The 21,150-nt window shown below is 35.0% G+C and overlaps 1 protein-coding gene across 2 annotated transcripts in view; it reads right to left on the reverse strand.

The window, feature by feature from the left end:
- Window positions 1-657: 657 nt before the first annotated feature.
- LOC115227777 (arginine/serine-rich protein PNISR) overlaps window positions 658-21,150 on the reverse strand; it is a 48,512-nt gene continuing 28,019 nt past the window's right edge. For both annotated transcript variants that reach the window (XM_029798512.2, XM_029798511.2), the window contains exons 6-13: window positions 17,908-18,031; window positions 16,771-16,997; window positions 15,437-15,565; window positions 14,939-15,050; window positions 9,038-9,091; window positions 6,944-7,123; window positions 2,211-3,375; window positions 658-791 (exon numbers count right to left, since the gene is read on the reverse strand). In XM_029798512.2, the coding sequence (XP_029654372.1) occupies window positions 767-791; window positions 2,211-3,375; window positions 6,944-7,123; window positions 9,038-9,091; window positions 14,939-15,050; window positions 15,437-15,565; window positions 16,771-16,997; window positions 17,908-18,031 (2,016 nt within the window). In that variant the 3' untranslated portion in view covers window positions 658-766. The remainder of the gene's footprint in view (window positions 792-2,210; window positions 3,376-6,943; window positions 7,124-9,037; window positions 9,092-14,938; window positions 15,051-15,436; window positions 15,566-16,770; window positions 16,998-17,907; window positions 18,032-21,150) is intronic.

Below are 21,150 nucleotides of genomic sequence, written 5' to 3' on the forward strand. Positions count from 1 at the left end.
ATGATGTCTGCAATTAAAGGATAGAAAGAATATGGTATTTCTGGTTCTGTCTCCATGACAACAGCAGAGGGAGGAGTGTGTGATCTAAATAATATCCCACTGACAATAGCAGTTATTGTCCGAGTGTAATCAAAGGGAGACAGAAAGGCACAGAAGTCCTGGTTGCCCATCGAGCATCATAGAGTGGATGACAGATTAGTTTTTTGTTGAGAGGGGAAGAGGTTTATTAAACTGGAGTAAATAACCAAAAAAACAATGGAGTTCTTTCTAGCTGGCAGTGAATGAACAATAACAAATCAGAAGAAATTAATCTCAAGCAGATGAGAAATGAAAAAGGGTGGGTGGGTGTTTGTGTTCATGAGGATGGTTGTCGATTGAGGGAGGTTAACCCGGCCAGTCCCACCACATCAACAATGTATTATTATTTTAGTAAATACAAGACTGAACTTGCTAATATCTTATGCATACAGTGTCTAATATCTTATATTTTTGTGGCCAGGCTGGGGCACTGCCTCAAAAATATGTCCATAATCTCAAAATCTCACAGCTAATTTTGGAGCTGAGTACTGAATGTTCTTAGATTTTTTTTTTTCCTGGCTAAAGAGAGAAGCTGCAGAAGTGATGGATGGTGGAAAAACAAAACAAATACAAAAGGAATGAATTTATAAATTTTAATAAGAAATGTCTGTACAATGTAAGAGTCATGAAGAGATGGAGGGGGTGGGAAGAGGGGGGAACCTAAATAAAAAAAAAATTACCACCTGTTCTAAGTTCTGTACCTGGAACTTGATCTGAAATTAAATAAAAAGTGAAATTACATGAAATCATCGGACAAAGAAGATTTCAAATGGAAGGACGGATATACTTAATGGATAAATCAATCAATCGACAGGAAAATACATGATGGTTTGGCATTAAATAACATGTCATTGAACAACAAGCATAAACACTATCAGCTAAAACTACTGTTTTTGAATAGATAACAAAATGGAACAAGAAAAATAAAAAGAATTTTTTTTTTTTTTTAGGAAAAAAAAAAAAAGCAAAACATAACCACCAGTATACCTTAGTGAAATTATCAAATATACAAAATTTACAGAATATTACAAATGCTACCCATCAGCAAAGAACATCCATAGGGGTTAGGTGTTTCTTCTCTGGTCACTTTTAATATATTTAGGTGACTCCAAGAAACAAAGCAGGCAAACAGTTTCTGGAACAGTTAAGATGAAAGTTCAACACAATAGCAACACCTCCTTTAAGCCTTAAAAATCACTTTTTTTTCTCAAAGGATGTCAGTCAGTATCATATTCTTAAAGAATACAAAATAACTATAATTAAATTAGTTCTTTGTTTACTTATTATGGGAATGTAAGTTAATTAGTTCACTAAATTTTGTTTCTCAATCTGAAAACATGTCCACATTATAATGAGTAGAATAATAAATAAATAACCGAACTTCAAATTAACATTAAATTAATGATCCCAAATATGTTCTTATTAAAGAATTTTCTCAAGGTTTTGAAATGCTATTCTCACCATAAATTTAGCAGCAAGTCCTCCCCCCCAAATAAACTAAGCAAGCACCAATTTCCTGTTACAGGAAACGACCCAGATGCATACACACAATACTAAAAGTTATAATGAAACATTCTAAGTTGGACTGAAGTAAAATATAAAATAAAGGTAGCAGGAACCATAACAGCCCAGACTCGTCTTGGATGTGTTATGGACATCTTAATGGAAAAGAAATTAGTTCTCTTGTAGAATTACTAATTATAAATGTAATCCTTGAAAATTTTATATAAATGTTCACTGTACAGACCAACAGTACACTCATATTTAATGGAGAAGATTTTAATTAATCCATTATAATAAATCAGCTCTTTCTGTAGAAGCTGTAAATGAATGGAACCGGGTCTCTTCAAAATAGTCATATCTACCACATGGACACAGTAAAATATGACAGGTGTCAGTTATATTGACATAGGTATAAAAAAAACACTCATAAGAATTGATTTTCTTTGTAAATGTTACCCGAGAGACTGGAAGAATGTTTAGTTTCCCCCATTTAGTTCAGAAATTAAATTACTTTTAAATGTAGCAAAATTGGGGGGGGGGGGAATAGACAGGAGTGAAAGAAATTGACACAAAAACAAAAAAACAAAACATGAAATATGTAAAATTTGATAAATGAAATGTAGCCCCACCTTGATCTGGATCTAGACTTGTATTTGCCACTTGATCTCTTACCGCTTCTGTCATAATCACGTCTATCTCTTGAAGAGTACTTGTAGCGCTCTGAACGCTGTTCATACCACCGGTCATAGCTAGATTTAGTATTATGTCTTTGGCTGCTACCGTGGTCGCTGTCAGAGGATGACCGACCTCTCCTCCGCTTAGACGACTGTCGACTTTTTGAGGTAGAACTTCCTACACTACTATAGCTGCCTTCTCTCGTCGGTACCAAATCACATTCATAATATTCCTTGCTAGGTTTACGATGACCACTACGGCTACTCTGGTAGTATTTCTCATTATATTTGTCGTCAGAAAATCTGTCCCCTCGGTGCCGTCGGTTACTACTCTCAGAACTTTCCCTGCTGTATTTCTCGGTGGTAGCGTAACGGTCAGAGCCCCGACTATGTTGACGGTCATAACTAGCAGATTTGTAACTGTCCCGAGAGCCACTACGTCGGTATCTGTCATCGTCGTGACTACTTTTCCTCCCGCTTCCACTACGCCTCTTAGACTCATCTTTGCTAATCTTACCCCCATCAGGGTAGTCGTGTTGTTTCGACCTCCCATCACGTTCTTTTTTCTTTAAATAACTCTGCATCTTATCATGGTGAAAGACTTTGGCCATTTTTTTCTTCTTTTCATCAGAGCTAGAAGAACCAGATGAAGAACTTCCATCACTGCTTGACGAATCGGTCGAACTATTAGAACTGTCAGAGTCAGAATAACCTTCTCCACCGCCATCATCATCATCGTCGTCGTCATCGTCATCATCATCATCACCTCCACCACCACCACTACTACTAGAGCTGCTACTACTACTACTGCTACTTGAACTGCTGCTACTGCCGCTGCTGCTGCTAACAGATTTTACACCAGATTTCTTACATGATTTCAAGTCCTTTTTCGATACAGTTCTTGTCTCCTTAATAAATTTTTGATTGTCTTTCCCACTGTCAGCAGATGGTTTCGACAGACTAATTTTGTCACCCAAACTTTTGTCTTCATTGTCATCAGATCTAAGATCTTGACCAGAATTCTTGTCTTTTCTGCTTGGGATGTTATATAAGGATTTATCAAGACCACTTTCAATATTAGTTGAGGCCATCTTCTCCCGATATGAAACAGGACTTGGCTCTGAAACAGAAAAGAGTTTTGAGATGGGAAAGTTGGTTTAGAGCTTTATTAAATACCGTAAAAACCGATGTAATTTGCACACCTGTGTAATTTACGCAGGTGATTTTTCAGGATAAAATTTGTTAAAAAAAGCTTCTACTCATGTAAAATTTGCACCCAAAAGTTTTCAGAATTGACGATATAGCCAAGGGAAAAAGGTTTTTCAATTTAGTTTTATTTAGCATAATTTCACTTACTTATGATTAGATTTTGTTAAATTTTCATTACATAAAAATAATTTCTGTTTAACAGGTATCACATTGAAAGCTATTAGATTACAAAATGTTTGTGTTGTTTATAATAAACCTTATTTTACATTTCTTGCCCACAAGAGATTATGTCCAATCTTTAGCATACTTCTGTATGTCTTCTCAAATCACAATCACAGGAAAAGTTGATAATTCTTATCAACAAAAACAAAGCTGATAAATATGCACAAGTGTTGCAAAATAAGTTTAATTACCAATAAACATCAGCTTGGATGACACTTTAATCAACCGACAGAGGAAGGTGACTGATCAAACTGATTATATAAACAGAATTCTTTTCTACCTATTCTTGTCGGAACCTTTGGTAACGGAGTATCGAAATTTTAATCCCTTTCACACTTATAAGATGTCAAGCAAACTTTAAAATTTGTTATTACCATTATTGTCAGTATGGGCAAAACTTATGAATCGTTTACTGCGTAGGAGAAATTAAATCTGTTGAATATGCATTTGAATGTGGCAATAGAGCTGCTGGGAGGCATTTAATGTTAATTAAGCCAATGTTTGAAAATGGCGTAAACAGTATGACAAACTTAAAACTGTGTTTAGTAATAAACAGACAAAAATAAAAACATACAATCAAGATTATCCATTATCATTACATTCTTTTTCAGTCAGGAATATCCATATGCTGCTCCATTGCGATAGGTAGAAACTCTAAGCAATGTAAAATATGGCCTGGACTGTGTTTACCGGCATGAACGTCAGACTTCAGGAAGTAGTTAACCATTTAATGGTTTTAGTAAATTTATACAAAGTAAGCATTATACTGCCTACCATAAATAAAAGTCAACTTCATTATACTTAAGCCATTTTTTTTTTGTAGAATCTTATTCTGACATTCATCATCATCATCGTCATTTAACGTCTGCTTTCCATGCTGGCATGGGTTGGACGGCTTGACTGAAGACTGGTGAGCAAGAAGGCTGCGCCAGGCTCCAATCTGATCTGGCAAATTTCTACAACTGGATGCCCTTCCTAATACCAACCATTCTGAGAATGTAGTGGGTGCTTTTATGTGCCACCTGCATGAGGGCCAGTCAGGTGGTTCCAGTAACGACCATGCTCAAAAGGTGTTTTTTACATACCACCTGCATGAAGGCCAGTCAAGCACTTCTGGCAACAACCATGCTCAAAATGTGTTTTTTATGTGCCACCTGTATGGGAGCCAGAGTTAACTTCTGGTACGAATATTTATATTCTGTACGTCTTTTTTCAACAAAAAAAATTTCTGGAAACGATCTACTCATATAATTTATGCACTCCATAAAGTGTATTTTTTAAATTTTTCTGAAGAAAAAGTGTGTAAATTACACGGGGTTTTACAGTGTATTACATTTGGTGAGAAGTGAAAATGGAAAAAAAAAATCAGAAATTGAAGAAATAGACAGAAATGTTGTTTACATACTTACCACCATACAATGTTAATAAACACACTGTTGTACAGTCACAACCCTAACAACAAAGCTTACTTTCAAGATATTTATAGGAAATGAATTTTTAGGTTGTTTTTCATATTTTCCTTTTTACTAATTGCATTAGTCTTGTGTTAGAAAATTACATTTCACAGATGCAGCTATGGCTTGTAGATGGTTAAAAAGTTGACACCATAACCATATGGATTATAGTTTAGAGCTATTGCATGACACCTTGGGCAAGTGTCTCTACTACAAGTGCCTCAAACCAGCCAATAGCTTGGGAGTGAAATATGGCAGAACGAAATAGTATGAAAAGCCCCATCTCACGCATGCATGTGCGTCTGTGTACATGAGTATGTTTACAGTTACGTGACCCCTCCTATAATGATCAATAAAATAAGATATAGCAATCAATAGAATAACTATCAGGCTGAAATGAAATATTGAAAGTTATTAAATTTTCTATGGTGTCCTGGCAAGGGTGTAGACCTTTCAGTGAACAAAGTCCAGTATTCTTTGATGAACCAAATTATTTTTAAAGTATTTTAAACAGCATTTTCTCACTATATAGATATAATCACTGTCATTGTTTAACGTCCACTTTCCATGCTGGCATGGGTTGGACGGTTTGACTGAGAATTGGCAGGCCAGGAGGCTGCCCAGGCTCCTATCTGATTTGGCAAGGTTTCTACAGCCCTTCCTAGCGCCAACCATTCATAGAGTGTAGTGGGTGCCTTTTAAAGCACTGGCATCAGCCATGCTCAAATGGTGCTTTTTACATACCAACAGCATATATATATATATATAATATATATATATATATATATATATATATATATATATATATATATATATATATAAGAGATAGTGGTGACATTGAGACCCAAAGGTGTCAGGTAATGCTGAATAAGTGCTATAGACAGACCATAGTTAAGTTCCAGATTCAGTAATATTGCGAATAAAGGGTTCTATGTCAGCGTGTGTATATATGAATTTTTTGCGTAATGAGATAAAAAGCCAAGGCTGTATAGATATTAGAGCATTTATAGATAGAAGGTCTTAGAGCTGTTTCTAGAATATTAATTAATAATATTCCTTCATCGGAGACAGTGTGAGAGGAAAAATTAAGTCATATTTTTCCTCTCACACCGTCTCCGATGAAGGGATATTATTAATTAATATCCTAGAAACAGCTGTAAGACCTATCTATAAATGCTCTAATATCTATACAGCCTTGGCTTTTTATCTCATTACGCAAAAAATTCATATATATATATCACAGAAAATTAGAAAGTTAATTCTGACATTCAGGATTATGGAGTTGCAGAAATCAATAAATCATAGGGCTTTAAGAGTTTTCAACACTATGAGATTTTGTTTATATATACATAGATTGGATTTATTGGTTGTATGACATAGCGAGTAACATTACTTGACAGGGTGCTCCAGCATGACTGCAGTCCTCTGACCAAAGCCTTTAAAAGAATAGATCTGAGGGTCAATGAGTGTCTCTGGTCATGCGGCTCTCCACACTGAGAGGTCACAACTTCAGAATTATGGATATGTGATGAGAATGTTGTGGTAAAGAATCACAAGATAGATTCTTCAAACTGAGCCAGCTGGCAGGAGATGCAGGGGTAAACCAAGAATGTGATGGTTGGATAATATCCATAGTCTCTTGATTGGTTACACTTGGGAATCCAGCAGAAATGTCTAATGACAGATGAGTCTGATAAAACCCTCTGGAGGGGTTGACTAAGGAATAATGAGTGGAAAAAATGAATGAATTGGTTGTATGATGTAGAAATTGATAGCCAAGAAACTGTTGTAAGAATTCCTCACCTGCGCCGCCATCAGAGTCGGAATTACTGTTATCAGAATTTCTCCGTTGTTGCCGAGAGAGCTGCCTTTGTCGTATTCGTTCATGGAGTGCATTGTCAGATTCTTCATCGCTGTCATTGTCAGTAATTTTGCTTGGTTTATAAGGAGTTTCCTCATCACTGCCAGAGTCTGAACCAACACCTAAACAAAAAGTGTGAAACTATTAATTATCAGGATAAGAAAGATGGTCAGTTTGTCGTTAGAATAGCAATTAAACATGTCTCATGAAAGTAGCAAAGCAATTTACTAAATCACATTTCTCCTATTGCAACAAAAAAAGTGTTTTATATATATAGTAATAAAACACAAAAAAAGATTTTTAAAACAATGGCTTACCATTTCCTGTAACGGAATTGACATTTCAAAGCCGAAGGAAAATGTCAACAACCAACACAACATAATTGTTTTAGTTAAGAGGAAAGGAGAGACAATGGACAAAGGCAAGTTAAGGAAATATTAATTGTAAACAATAGGAAAACATTGCACTGGTTATAGATATGTGGTTACCATCAATGCTTAATGGCTTATTAATAGGAATGGACCATCTGATACCACCAGAACAAGAAACATATCTGCTGCCAACAAAGCTATTATTATTATTATTTCATAATCAACCAAACTAGCTAATCTCATTGTCTCATTTCAAAGATAACTTTACGCATTGAGAATGAGATATTTTATAAATACGGCATTCTCTTTTCATTACAAAAGGAATGGCAATACCACTATCCTCTCTCTTTTACACTTGGAGATGGACAAAGCTGATAATATGGTAATGTAATTAATGAATTGCTTCAGGTTGAAAGAAAAACCTGGCAGTCAGAAATAGAAATTCTCTAGGGAAGATATCCTGTGGGGAAAGCATAGAAGTGAAGCAAGAAATAATTTCATTGTGGCCCAATTAACCCACTGGCTGTCTTCAATATTTTTTTCTTTAAGAAAATAGGCATCAAAACACAAAATTTATTTCAGTTTGTAAGTCCCTATCAAATAAACACCATCAGTATTGAAGACAAGATGTGGCCCTTTTTTATAGATCTTAAAAATCATTAATTAACAGCCCTTCATTATTTTTGTCATCTTTAGTTTCCGCTTCTGTATAGATTATCTTCAACTCAGATCACTTGTACACAAAGCATCAAACCTGTAAATGTTGTCTGCAATATCTAAATGGTTTGCAAACATTACCTCATGCCATTTTAGCTGTCCATCAAGTAAATTCAGACAATATAGCAAACAAAACATATTGATTTTGTGATTACAGTTGTTTTATATAAAAGAAAAGAAAAACTTCTAACTCGTGTGTCAATAACATACAAGTTTAGAGTATTTTCATGTAATCATCATCATCGTTTAACATCCGCGTTCCATGCCGGCATGAGTTGGATGGTTTGACTGGGGACTGGCAAGCCAGAAGGCTGCACCAGGCCCCAATCTCATCAGGCAAGGTTTATTCCATTTTACATTCCCTCAAAAATGGCAGATGAGGTTTAATATAGAATCTGAGTCAATATAATTCAAGCAAAAATTTCCATTTAAACTGAAGGGTTTACAAAGAAAAAAAAAAGTTGAAATTTTTAAAACCTCAAATTCTAAGACAGAATCACAATACAATTCAAATTTTCAAGTAAAACAAATTATCTTAAAAATCAGAATTTAAAAAAATCTGATCCATATTAAAGCTGTTTATTGTAAGTTGGAATCAAACGAGAATAAAACAAACACTGGCTTAAAAAAAATATCAAAGAGATATGAAAATTAATTAAAAATGAAATCATTGATATTTGTTTGCTAAACTCCTTATTAGTAGCAGCAGAAAGTCAGAAGTTGAAGATTTGGATAACAAGAGCCATCAGGACAGCAGAAAGTCCGTCAAAGTTAATGAGCTCAAAAGCAGATGAGGGGAGAAATAGTAAATGAGAAATATTAATAAGAATATTGCAATAATATTTCTCATGAGAAGTTTTTTGCTTTTGGTTTTGTTTTGTTTTTTTTTGTTTTGTTTTGTTTTGTTGTTTTTTTTTTGACAGAAAAAAAGGAACGAACGGTACTTACCAAGGGTTGACAAAGAAGCCAAAGCAGTGGAGTTGGCAAGCTGCTTTGCTGGGGCTTACATACAATTATAAAAATCATAATTAGTCATGGTAAGCATTCAAGAAGCATCAGTAGGAAGACGTCTGTAGGATTAAAAAACACAGCAAATGGGCTGCAAAAGATAGCAGCAGGAGCACTGCACCTCCTGGCAGCCCCGATGAGGATGTGGTGATGATGACATACACAGTGAAGGCAGCATCAGCATTGTTTTATCAAGTAACAAGGTTTTCACTCTGAAACATAATTCTTGAACAGCATCTCATCAAAAAATACCCACAGAAATACTTAGGACATGTTACCAAGCAGCACAGCTCAATTTTATTGCAAATAATTATGGCTAAACAAAACATATTGTCTTAAAACAATTAGGTGAGTAATTTAAACATGATACCAGCTCAACATCCAAACAAGTGATGGTCATTATAATAATAATAATAATAATAATGATAAAAGACTAAGATGTAAAAATATTGATTCAACTGTCAAAATTTCTATAAACATGCGACAGCATGAATATTTCATTATTGAATGTAATCAAATTTTGTCAGCGGTGAACTGACATCTAATGAAAATGTCCTCATTAAAGAACCGAAGATTCAATAAAAAATATGTATACATGTGTGTGTGTGTGTGTGCACGCGTGTATACATACACACACACACACACACACACATACATAAAACTAAAACAACCAAACAAATGTCAATGAGTACATAAAAAGACTAAAAACAGAAGTTAACATGAGAAAAGTGTTTAATTAGCATTAAAGCAATTAAACATGTTGGCTTTTTAATTAAGCTGAAGAAGAAAAATAAAGGTTTACTGAGGGAAAGCTTATTCAAAGTTCACATGTTTCTTGGTATTTACTAAGAGTACACCATATCTCACCAGGTCTTCTGCTGCTAAATGTATTCTAACTATCTTAAATCATTCACCAAAGAACAGCAACCGGAATCTTCAGATAATGATTCAAGTTTCCAAGTAAACAAATGTATTCCTTTACACAGAATTAAATATTTTTGTAAATATCGTTATTATTAGAAAATTACTATTCTTAAATCTCACGTGAGATATTCAGCAACAGTACATTGTAGTAAAGAGTGTTTGCCAACATAACATGACAGTCCTAGTTTAGGATGAATGTTGCTGTAATTTAGCCCCAGCAGAAATCGTCTCCAGCTGGCTATACAACACGATCTGTGTCCTCATATTTTTGAACAAGGGAATTTTAGCACCCCCATTCTCAGTTCAAAACAATATGTGTGTATCGCGATTTCCAGGTTATTTCCCTTCATCAGCACAGAATAACCTGGAAATCGCAATACACAGATATTGTTTTGAGGTGAGTAGTGATGCTAGATTCCCTTGTTCAAAAATATAAGGACACAGATCGTGTCGTATAGCCAGCTGGAGACAATGTCTCCTGGGGCTAAATTACAGCAACATTCATCCTAAACCAGGACTGCCATGTTATGTTGGCAAACAATCTTTACTACATTATGATTATTGTTATCAAAGGTAAACTTCTTGTTTCAGAGCAAATATTTACGTAATCATACGAGACTAAAGTTTCTTTTCTTCTGTAAAAGACAAGCCTTAACTTGATCTATAGTCACCATTGATAATATTCTATATTGATCAAAGTCTGTCATCTCTAATACCCAAACCAATATTATTATAAAACAGCTGAAACTCGAGGAATCTAACTAAAAAATCGGTTGAAAGAATTTCATTTTGGAAAAAGGTGAGCAGAGGGCTGAAATGTTCTCCATAGATATATATTTTTTTTTATATATAATCTAATCAACGAATATAATTATATTTCCTCTTTTTATTTCTCAAAACACGAACCAGCTTACAAAGCCAAGCTTTATTGAATCAAACAATAATCTAAGCCAACACCTATTTCTATGGAAGATACCAATTCTGTTCCACATTCAATCTTCAAATGACACACACATACAAATTCCTGAGATATTTCAGCACCTGGACACACAATTATTTAGCTACAAAAAAAATAATAATAATAAAAACATACTAAATAAAATTGATACATTTTAATTACATAGTTTATGTAATTAAACTTAACTGAATGTAAATCTTAAATTTATATCAGAGAGAATAATAGAGTCAGATATTTCCTGTTTGAATGTATTTTGGTTTCATAAACAGTTCAAATGAAGAACATTTAGGGGACAAACAGGCTACAAAGATCCAACAGTTTCTAACAGTTTTACTTTACTATGTCCAAGAAACCAAAACAGATAAACTTGAAACATAAAGAGTCTGCTATAAAAATCCTATGGCAGATGATATTATTATTATTATTATTATTATTATTATCTCACTGGACATATTTGAGGTTTTCTCTAAGGCTTTGAATCTAATTAAGAAATAATTACTCGTATTTGGATGTGTGACAAGCAGCAGCAACAGAAGAATATAAAAAGTCCAGTTGTCAAGTGGGGACGCACACATGCACAAAGACACATTTAATATACTAAGGCTAATTCTGCTGAGGTCAACTTTGCCTTTCATACTTTTGGAGTCGATAAATCAAGTACCAGTTGTGTACTGGGGTTGATCTAATTGACTGGCCCCCTCCCCAAAAATTTTGGGGCTCTTGCCTAGAGTAGAAAAAAAGAATATACTAAGGCCAGTGGGGGATGGAGGCAGGACATAATAAAAAACATTTCCCTTACCCTTAATTCCTTTTAAGATTCCTTGACTTAGAAATCAAACTTTTTAAATCTAAAGAACAATGATGATCCGAAAGAAAGAGCTTTGAAAAGGCTCTAAAATAATTTTTTTAAATCTCAAAGACGCTTTACTAAGGAACAACCTAGAACCTGCTTCCAGAGACAGAAATCACCATTTTATAAGGAATATCTAAATCGGAAGATGTAGTTTTTAGTGGCAAATAAGAAAACCATTTTTAATAGCAGTAAACCTTTACGTGTTTAGCAGAAAACTGAAATATCTTACAATAAATTAAATACAATAGGATAAAATGATATCGTTTAATTATTTTATTAACAGAATATTAACTCAAAATATCAAAATCATCAACTGAACATTAATATAAAAAAAAAAAAATCTCTGCAAATTCAAGATGTTAGATATATATTTTTTATTTTTCTCCTTTTTTAAACAGTGAAACTCATAATAGATAAAACTATAATAGCATGGAAATATTTATCCAATATCTACAAGCTATTATTTGTAGCTTTATCTACTTCCAGCTTCATTGTATAACAAAAAAAAAAAAACAATTATTTCACAACTCTTAAGAAAGTTACTAAATCCTTAAGATGCAAACACACATACACACACACACTTTCATAGACTATTATACTTATTCTCCTTTTTGCACCAAACACCAAAAAACAAATAAAAATAAAAATAAAAGAAAACACAATTGGTGGAAATTTTTATTTGAAGAAAACCAAAACAAATCAATGGAATTCTAAAGGAAAAGTTAGACCTGTATTGATTATTGCCAATTATCTATACATGTATCAATAAGTCAGTCAGTATATCACAATTGCGAAATGGGTATTCTGTTTTTTGTTTTTTTAAAAGATTTTTTGGCTTTCTTTATTTTAAAATTTCCTTATAAAAAATATTCTTGAAGTCAATGAGATGGAATCAAAGTAACTTGCAACTCAGAGTTTCATCCACAATTGGGAATACAGCCACACACACACACATACACAAGTAATATATTATAGCTTCAGGCTGTCCAATGCTTTGCAGGTGGAACTGGTAGGCTGAAACTACAGGATGTGTGTGTGGGTGGGTGTGTGTGTTTCCCAATATTTTGACATTGTTTGCCCTGTGTGTAGGCACAGCATTTTTTTGCTTGCTTCTATCGTGAAAGCATGTCCAGCTCCCTGCACAGATGGTATCTCTCTTTACATCTGCCACAAAAACATGTCTGGCCGCTGCTCAAAACATGGGGTGAAAAATAACCCCTCATCTGGAAATAGGAGAGGTTTGTGGCAGGAAAGGCATCGGGCTATAGAAAAATTGCCTCAATGAGTGCTGCGGTCTGACCCATGGTATGTGCTAGCATCATAACAATTGTTGATAAAACACTGATCACACACACACACGTTTGTGTATATATAAATATAGAAATATTAAAATATATATATATACATATTACATACTTTGCTCACACACATATATGTTGTATAATATATGACATATATTATTAAATAATGTGTGTGTGGTGTGTCTTGCTGGGGTAAAAAGTGAAAGATCTTCTGATACAAAGAGCCTTCTCCCTTATATGTGTGGAATTTGTTTAGTAACAGAATAGAGAAATAGTGGATAAATGGTAAATAGAATCAGAGGCCAGAATGGTAAGCCACTTGTAAGATATCCAGCAAGTGAAAAGAATATATTCCTTTGAAGATACCACTAGCTATTCTTCATCAATCATTCACCCAGTTCATGTCACATTTTACTTCATTCTCAACAAAGACATCTTTTTTTTTACCCTCAACAACTTCCACCACCCCAAAGATTGTAATTCAACACATTCTAGGTGTTTTCTTTTAATTTCTTTTTTTTTTTATTATCTAACCAAAACAAAATTTCAAACCAGGTTGTTTTTATATCAATGGCACTTAAACCTTCTTTATTTCAAATCAAGTCTCTTAAAATTTCTTTATTTCAAAAACAAACACAAACCATTTCAACAAATATTAAATAGTTATCTTATGGTAATTTCCAGAATACTCCTTTCAGTTTTTTTTTACAACTACAGGATCCAGTGTTGTTATGACAGTAGAAAATATTGTCTACTTGTGTTGATATAAACTTAATCTTACCAATCCGATTACCATATATTAATTATCCAATGACATTGAGATCCATAACAGTCCTGAAGGTGATTCGTAAATGGAACCAACATTTTTTGTAAACAGCCATTTCCTTTTCTTCCACCCTTATCTATTTGAATTCGTGCGTTATGCCAGCTTCCTCCCAAGTATTATTACATGTGTCAGTCAATCCATACATTTGCCTTAATGGATATTTTTAATGCTGATGTTCTTAACGATACAGCCCTCAATTGCAGATTAGCAACTGTAGATATATCCAGCTACATTCATTGAAGTGATAAATAATCTCAGAAAAACAGTACCTTTGTATTCTTAGACCAAATTTCCCATCAACAAATGGTTCATATCTCTAAAAACCATAGCTGCATTCCATCCAAAAATAACAATATGAAAATGTTTTGGAGATATCCTTTCCAATTCCACTGACCACACTCTGTCACAGGAGCATTCCAAGCTGAACTGCAATACAACTGCTCAGTACTTCAGGAAGTAGGAAGCGGCATTTAACCAAGTTAGAAAGGGAGTTAAACTATGGTTTAAAGAGTTGTCAGTTTGTACTTTATCGTTTCTACTACAAGATGACCATAACCCAATATACTTAACTCTCAACAAAGTTCTGCATTGGTCACCATGGAGTGTAGAGCTCACCTGATAGCAGCAGCAGAAGCTGTTTTATAACTGTTGTTTTATCATCTTGCGATAGTAAGTCCAAATCATCTGAAGAATATGGCTCCAAGAGACAAAGACTTCCCACAAAACTGAGTTCCTCCACATCAAGATGGAGACTTCTTAGGGGGGGATGCTCCAACAATTTGATGAATCAGGGATGACTAATTTAAACATTTCTGATAACATATCCTCATAATGAGATTATTATTATCATTATTTAAATAATAATAATAAACTGGACATTGTAGCAGGAAGCCACTGTGAATCATCAATGAATAACTTAAGAGAGAATGAAATCATTTAAAAACAGGAGAATAAAATGAAAGATGTTGTATAAAATTACCTTTGGCCGCTCGGTTTCTGGCTTTGAAATAAACTTCCTTGGCAACAGCTTCGATTTCCGTATTTGTCACATCTAAGAGGATCTCAGTCAAATATCTTCGCACTTTTATTTGCTATAATGGAAAATGTAGAATGACAGTTAACATGTCCCAAGAAAGCTGTAAAGGAACCTACTTCAACACCCTACAGTAAACTTGTAGAAGCTACATGACACCATAAAGTGATAGTATGTTGTCAACTTAATGTGACAGTCCCATAAAAGGAAAGAATACTACTGTTATTTAGCCCTAGGAAACACCATTTCCTGTTGGCCTTGATGCATTCTGTTGAAGATGTCCAATCATTAAACAGGCTTTTTGGTTAAGTAGAGTAACAAGTTAACTCCCCTGAAATTCATGATTCGATCAAGTTATCCCCTTCGATCTATTTCCAACATTAAGTAGCACCATCAATTTCTACTAACAGTTAAGCATAACAACAACAACATTGAAGTATTTACCAATTCGGCTTCTTTTTCTTCTTCAGTCTTGTAAGCATCAGGTGAGGGTGAACGTTTTTCAGTTTTAACAACTGGTTCCTCTTGCGGACTTTTACTGTCGCTGCCTCTCGTTTCCTCTTCATCTGACTCCTTTAAAATATCGACAACACATTTGTAAAATAGAATAATAAATTGTGTGTGTGTGTGTGTGTGTATGCATTAGAAAAAGGCAGGATTCTCCCTCTCTTTCTTTCTACTCCACAATCACTGAAAATTGCTAATATCTACCGAGATGCTGACATGAGTCCAGCCTATTAGATTCAATTGTGTAATTCCTTATTTAATTAATTAGATTACTACTTATGCATAAATAGACACAACAGGCCCTCTTTCTGCCCCTACACACATCTATCTACACAACAAGCATTTGACAAATTAGGGAGCCTCTACATAATTACTCAACCAATAACCAAATTTCTCTCCCATCCTAAAGGGAAGACACACTGGATAGGATAGTCCCAGGTACACTATACCATAAAACACTTGGAACCTTATTGATCCTAAGGCATCATAAGTTAAAAGAATCTGTGGGACATCCAGCAGGATGCCTAACAGTATTGGCACCAATTCTTCTGCAATCTAAATTCAAACCCTGTTGAAGTCAACTTTCCTTTCTTCCTTTCAAAGCAGAATGTGTGTGTGTGTGTGTGTGCACATGCAAGTGCAAATGCTTTATGTTTTCCCATTGACATCATAGAGAGATGATGCATTTTTTTTATGCCGTGTAAAAGAATTAGGCCTTGTAGCTTGTAAGTTTCATGTGAAGATCAATATAGGAATCGGTGACAAGTTGTAAAACAACTGTTGCAATAAGCCTCGTCCAACCCATGCCAGCATAGAAAAAGCAAATATAAAAATAATGATGATGAGAATAATTAGAAAATTGCTATTTGTAAATCTGACGAGAGATATTCAGCAACAGTACTTTGGAGTAAAGATTAATTTGCCAACAAAACATGGCAGTCCTGGTTTAGGATGAATGTTGCTGTCATAACCCAGAAATCGTGATACACAGATATTGTTTTGAGCTGAGTGGGGGTGCTAGATTCCCTTATTTGAAAATATAAGGACACAGATAGTGTCGTATAGCCAGCTGGAGACGATGTCTCCTGGGGCTAAATTACAGCAACATTTGTCCTAAACCAGGACTGCCATGTTAAGTTGGCAAAATAATCTTTACTCCATAAGTGTAATTGTTAGTCACAAACTAAATCTCCACTCAATACTGCCTTCCTCACCAACAAATCATTCCACAGAATATGCAACCAAATTCCAGTTGAGCAAGAATTACTTACAAAACGACTTTTGATGACTGAGAACCCATCTTTGCCCTCAAGTTTTCCTTCAGCTCTCTCTTTTAATACTTCCTCTGTGGCTTCTTTTTCGGCATTTTCTTTTGCTTTCAATGCCTCAATTTGCTCCTTATCTTTTCTCTCTTTCTCTAACTTTTTCTGCTTCTCTCTTTCCATTTTTTCTAAACCCTCTCGAATCCAGGCAGGTAAATTTTTCCGTTTTGTTGCATCTGAAACAAACAGATCCTGATGTAATATTTTTCTTGGTTTCAACAAAAACACATTTATAATTCAAAAACATTTTCCTTGCACCATAATACTGAATGTAAATAAATTTAATTCATTCAAACATTTCTACTGCACAATTATGCCTTGGTCAAACCAAAAAAACTAGATAAAGGGGATCTTTTTATTAAACATCTGCTCTCATTACACATCTTTATATTAAAATAACAAAGCTTCATACAAACAACAAAATCTCTCTTATTTGTTCTCACAAGGTCTACTTTTCTGCACATCAAACCATTTCCCTGAAGATACCTTTGCTTCTTACTCTTCATCTTTGCTAAGTTTACCTTAAGAGTTTTTTTTATTCTTGGTTTAGCTTCCAAGCCAGAAATTTTCTCTCTAAGTCCCCAACAAATTCAGCTTTAAAAACTAGAGCATCAGCATACAGAGTTCCCATGAACAGCCAGTCTTAAACTCCTCTACAAAGGCAGGTAGGTCTATGACGAATAGAAGGGAACTGACAATTAAACCCTGATGGTCTCCATCCCTTATGCTGAATTCTTCACTGTCTTTGTACATGGCCATTAGTCAATGCTGTGTTTCCTTAGTGACCATTAGATTATTGTACATGGTACCCTATCAAATGCCTTCTTCAGGTCAACAAAGGCCACTAATAATGGTTTACTCTTAGCCAAGTATTTCTCCTGTAGTTGCCTTGCTAGGAATCCAGGCACAAAACCTATCTGTGTCATATCTAGACCCATCCTGCCATATATGAATTGGGTTTTGACTCTCTCTGTGACCTTCACAAAATTTTCTCTAAACCTATACCCAGCTGCCAGATCTGTTAATTTCTGTATCTTCCCTTCTCCGTATTGTCTTTCATTCCTGTATCTGCCTTGCTATACTTACCAATTCCTGAATCATCAACTGGAGCAGTGGGGATGTGTGGTTTCGGGGGTGACCGGCTTCGATTACCACGGCTTGATCGGTAGCCTCGATTCTGATTTTGATCATGTCTCCAATTGTCTTCTCCCTGGGATAAAATAAAGTATTTGGGTTTAATTAAGAAAAAGAAAAAAAATCAAAGACAAAAAAAGAAGAAAAAAAAAAAACAAAGAAAATTATTTCAGTCTCCAATTGTCTGTGTTTTCACGGATTGTGAATCATTTCATATTTTTTCCACAAATAATTTAGTTTCTAATATAAAACAACAACAAAGCAACAAAAACACTTCATCAAGAACTGGATATTTTCAATCACTTTTAATTGACAGTGTCTTTGTAAATTAATATCTTGGCCAGATAAATGGCCAGTATAAAGAAGAGGGTCAAATATGGCCAAGATGATGAAGAAACATTTTGTTGTATAAGTGATAGAGTCTACACCACTGTCTTTATTCTTTTATTGGTTTCAGTCACAAGACTATGGCCATGCTGGAGTAACACCTTCAAGAACTTCCTTTTTCAGTCATTTATATCAATCTCAGGGCATTTTATTTAATCTGATGCAAATTTAAGTGACTAAGTTACCTTTTTGACATAACACCAACTTTTTAACGGATGGTGTTGCACCAAACATACAATCACAGACAACTACACCCATATACATATGTGCACATGACAAACTTCAGCACAGTTTCCATCTATGAAATTCCACTCACCATCCGAACGTGGCTGATGCCAGCACCACTTGACTGGCTTCCGTGCCAGTGGCACATAAAAAGCACCGTCCGATGCCAACTCCCTCTGGCCCCTGTGTCAGTGGCACGTAATAAAGCACCCACTACACTCTTGGAATGGTTGGCATTAGGAAGGGCATCCAGCTGTAGAAACACTACCAGATCAGACTGGAGTCTGGTGCAGCCTCCTGGCTTCCCAGACCTTAGTTGAACCGTCCAACCCATGCCAGCATGGAAAACGAAGTTAAATGATGATGATGATGATGATATTTGTCAATCTGGGGCTATGGGAGATGCTACCTTACCCAAAGAGCCATTCAATAGGATCAAACACAGAACGAAGTGGTGCTGAAGTTATACTTCTTAGACATACAACTATGTCTCTGATCAGAATCTATTTTATATGTACCAGAGGAGAGAAAAGGAAAATCAGCTCTGACAGGATTTGAACTGGGAACACCCAGATGAAACAAAATACTTTTAAGTATTTAACCAGGTACTCTACTACTATTTTTACCAAGTTGCAAAACTTCTGAAATTATTGAAAACATTCATTGAAAGCAATGTACTTGCTGATGCTATTCAAAATATAAAACTTAAATGAAACAAACCCAAAATACAATGGAATAAAAACAACCAGGCAACTTAATGTTATATGGTTTTTAGGTCACCAAAAGTCTGAAATCGTTATTGTTTAGACACATTATTATTAATACCTACAATGTGAATAATTGGATAGGATTGTACACGTTTTATTTAGAATTGTAAACATATTTTTATGTTGCTATTCAATTTTACAGCATAGTTTTATCTAAGTCTATAAATTTCAATTGCATGGCTTGTAGGTGTGGGCATGGCTGTGTGGTAAGGGAGCTTGCTTCCTAGCTACATGGTTTCGGGTTCAGTCCCACCGCGTGGCACTTTGGGCAAGTGTCTTCAGCTATAGCCCTGGGCCGACCGAAGCTTTGTGATTGAATTCGGTAGGCGGAAGTTACTGCCGTGTGTGTATATGTGCGTGTAGGTGCTCGTGCCTCTCCGAAAGAAAGAGAGGGAATTTCATTCAAATATATTCTAACAGAGTATCTCTAATTATTAATATTACATAAACATATTTCAACCAAGTAATGCTTGTTTTTCAAGAGCATCTCTTGGATAAATGTGGCAACAACACGTTCGTTTCCCCTCCATTGTTGGAAATACATAAACATAATGGACAATAAAAAAAAACCTTGCCTGAAATCATCATCATTGTTTAATGTCTGCTTTCCATGCTGGCATGGGTTGGATGGTTTGACTAGGGACTGGCAAGCCAGGAGGTTGCACCAAGCTCCAATCTGTTCTGACAATGTTTCTACAGCTGGATGTCCTTCCTAACGCCAACAACTCCGAGTGTGTAGTGGGTGCTTTTTATGTGCCACCAGCAGCCAGGCAGCACTGGCACTGACCATGCTCGAATGGTGCTTTTTACATGCCACCAGCACAGGAGCCAGTCTGGCAGGACTGGCATCAGCCGAGATATTTTGTATCTTATCTTATATGATTTATGTGAATGGAATTCAGAGCAGTTTGTTATATAATGCTAATAAAGCTTACCAAGACTTCAAGCCAGCAACAATCAAAATAGCAATGAATATACATAGACATGATTATGTACAGAGTGCAACACTGAAGGAACAGCCAACAGCTACATGAATAAAGGCACTGAAATAGTTAAGGATTGAATCTTTTATCTTTCACTTGTCTCAGTCATTTGACTACAGCCATGCTGGGGCACCACTTTGAAGAATGTTAGTCAAACAAATCAACCCTAAAACTTAATTTTTTTTAACCCTTTCGTTACCAACCTGGCTCTGAGTACAAATGTCTTGTTTTCATAAGTTTTGAATAAAAATCTTCCACCAAATCTTAGTCACAATTTATGTTCCTAACACTAGCTTAATGATAACCAAGTTATTTTACTAAATTCTTTGTTATATTTAAAGCAACTGAAAGAAACACAGAGCATCTCAAAATAACAAAAGGGGAAGCCTGGTACTTATTCTGTTGGCCTTTTTTGCTGAACCACTAAGTTATGGAGACATAAACACACCAGTACTGGTTGTCAAGCAGTGAAGGGGGTGGGCAAGTGCAGACACATACAAGAAAGAAGCCTGTCACATATATATATATATATATATACGCACACATATATCATAGTCATCAAAACAGGTGTTAAATGTTGATGTTATATATATATATACAGGGTGAACCAAATGCAGGGGGACAGTAAATGATAACATTTATTTTGAGATCACATACTAATACAATTAAATTTTGATAAACAATTATTACATACACAATTAAATTTTATTGTATACAATAATACAATACAAAAGCACTGAAAATGTTATCAATGCAAGTTAGAATATAACCCTAACAGAAACCCTATTCAACCTACTGTCCGCCTACTTTTGGTTCACTCTGTATATAAGAAA

Source organism: Octopus sinensis, unplaced genomic scaffold, assembly GCF_006345805.1.
Source record: "Octopus sinensis unplaced genomic scaffold, ASM634580v1 Contig07123, whole genome shotgun sequence".
In the NCBI taxonomy this organism is placed as follows: domain Eukaryota; kingdom Metazoa; phylum Mollusca; class Cephalopoda; order Octopoda; family Octopodidae; genus Octopus; species Octopus sinensis.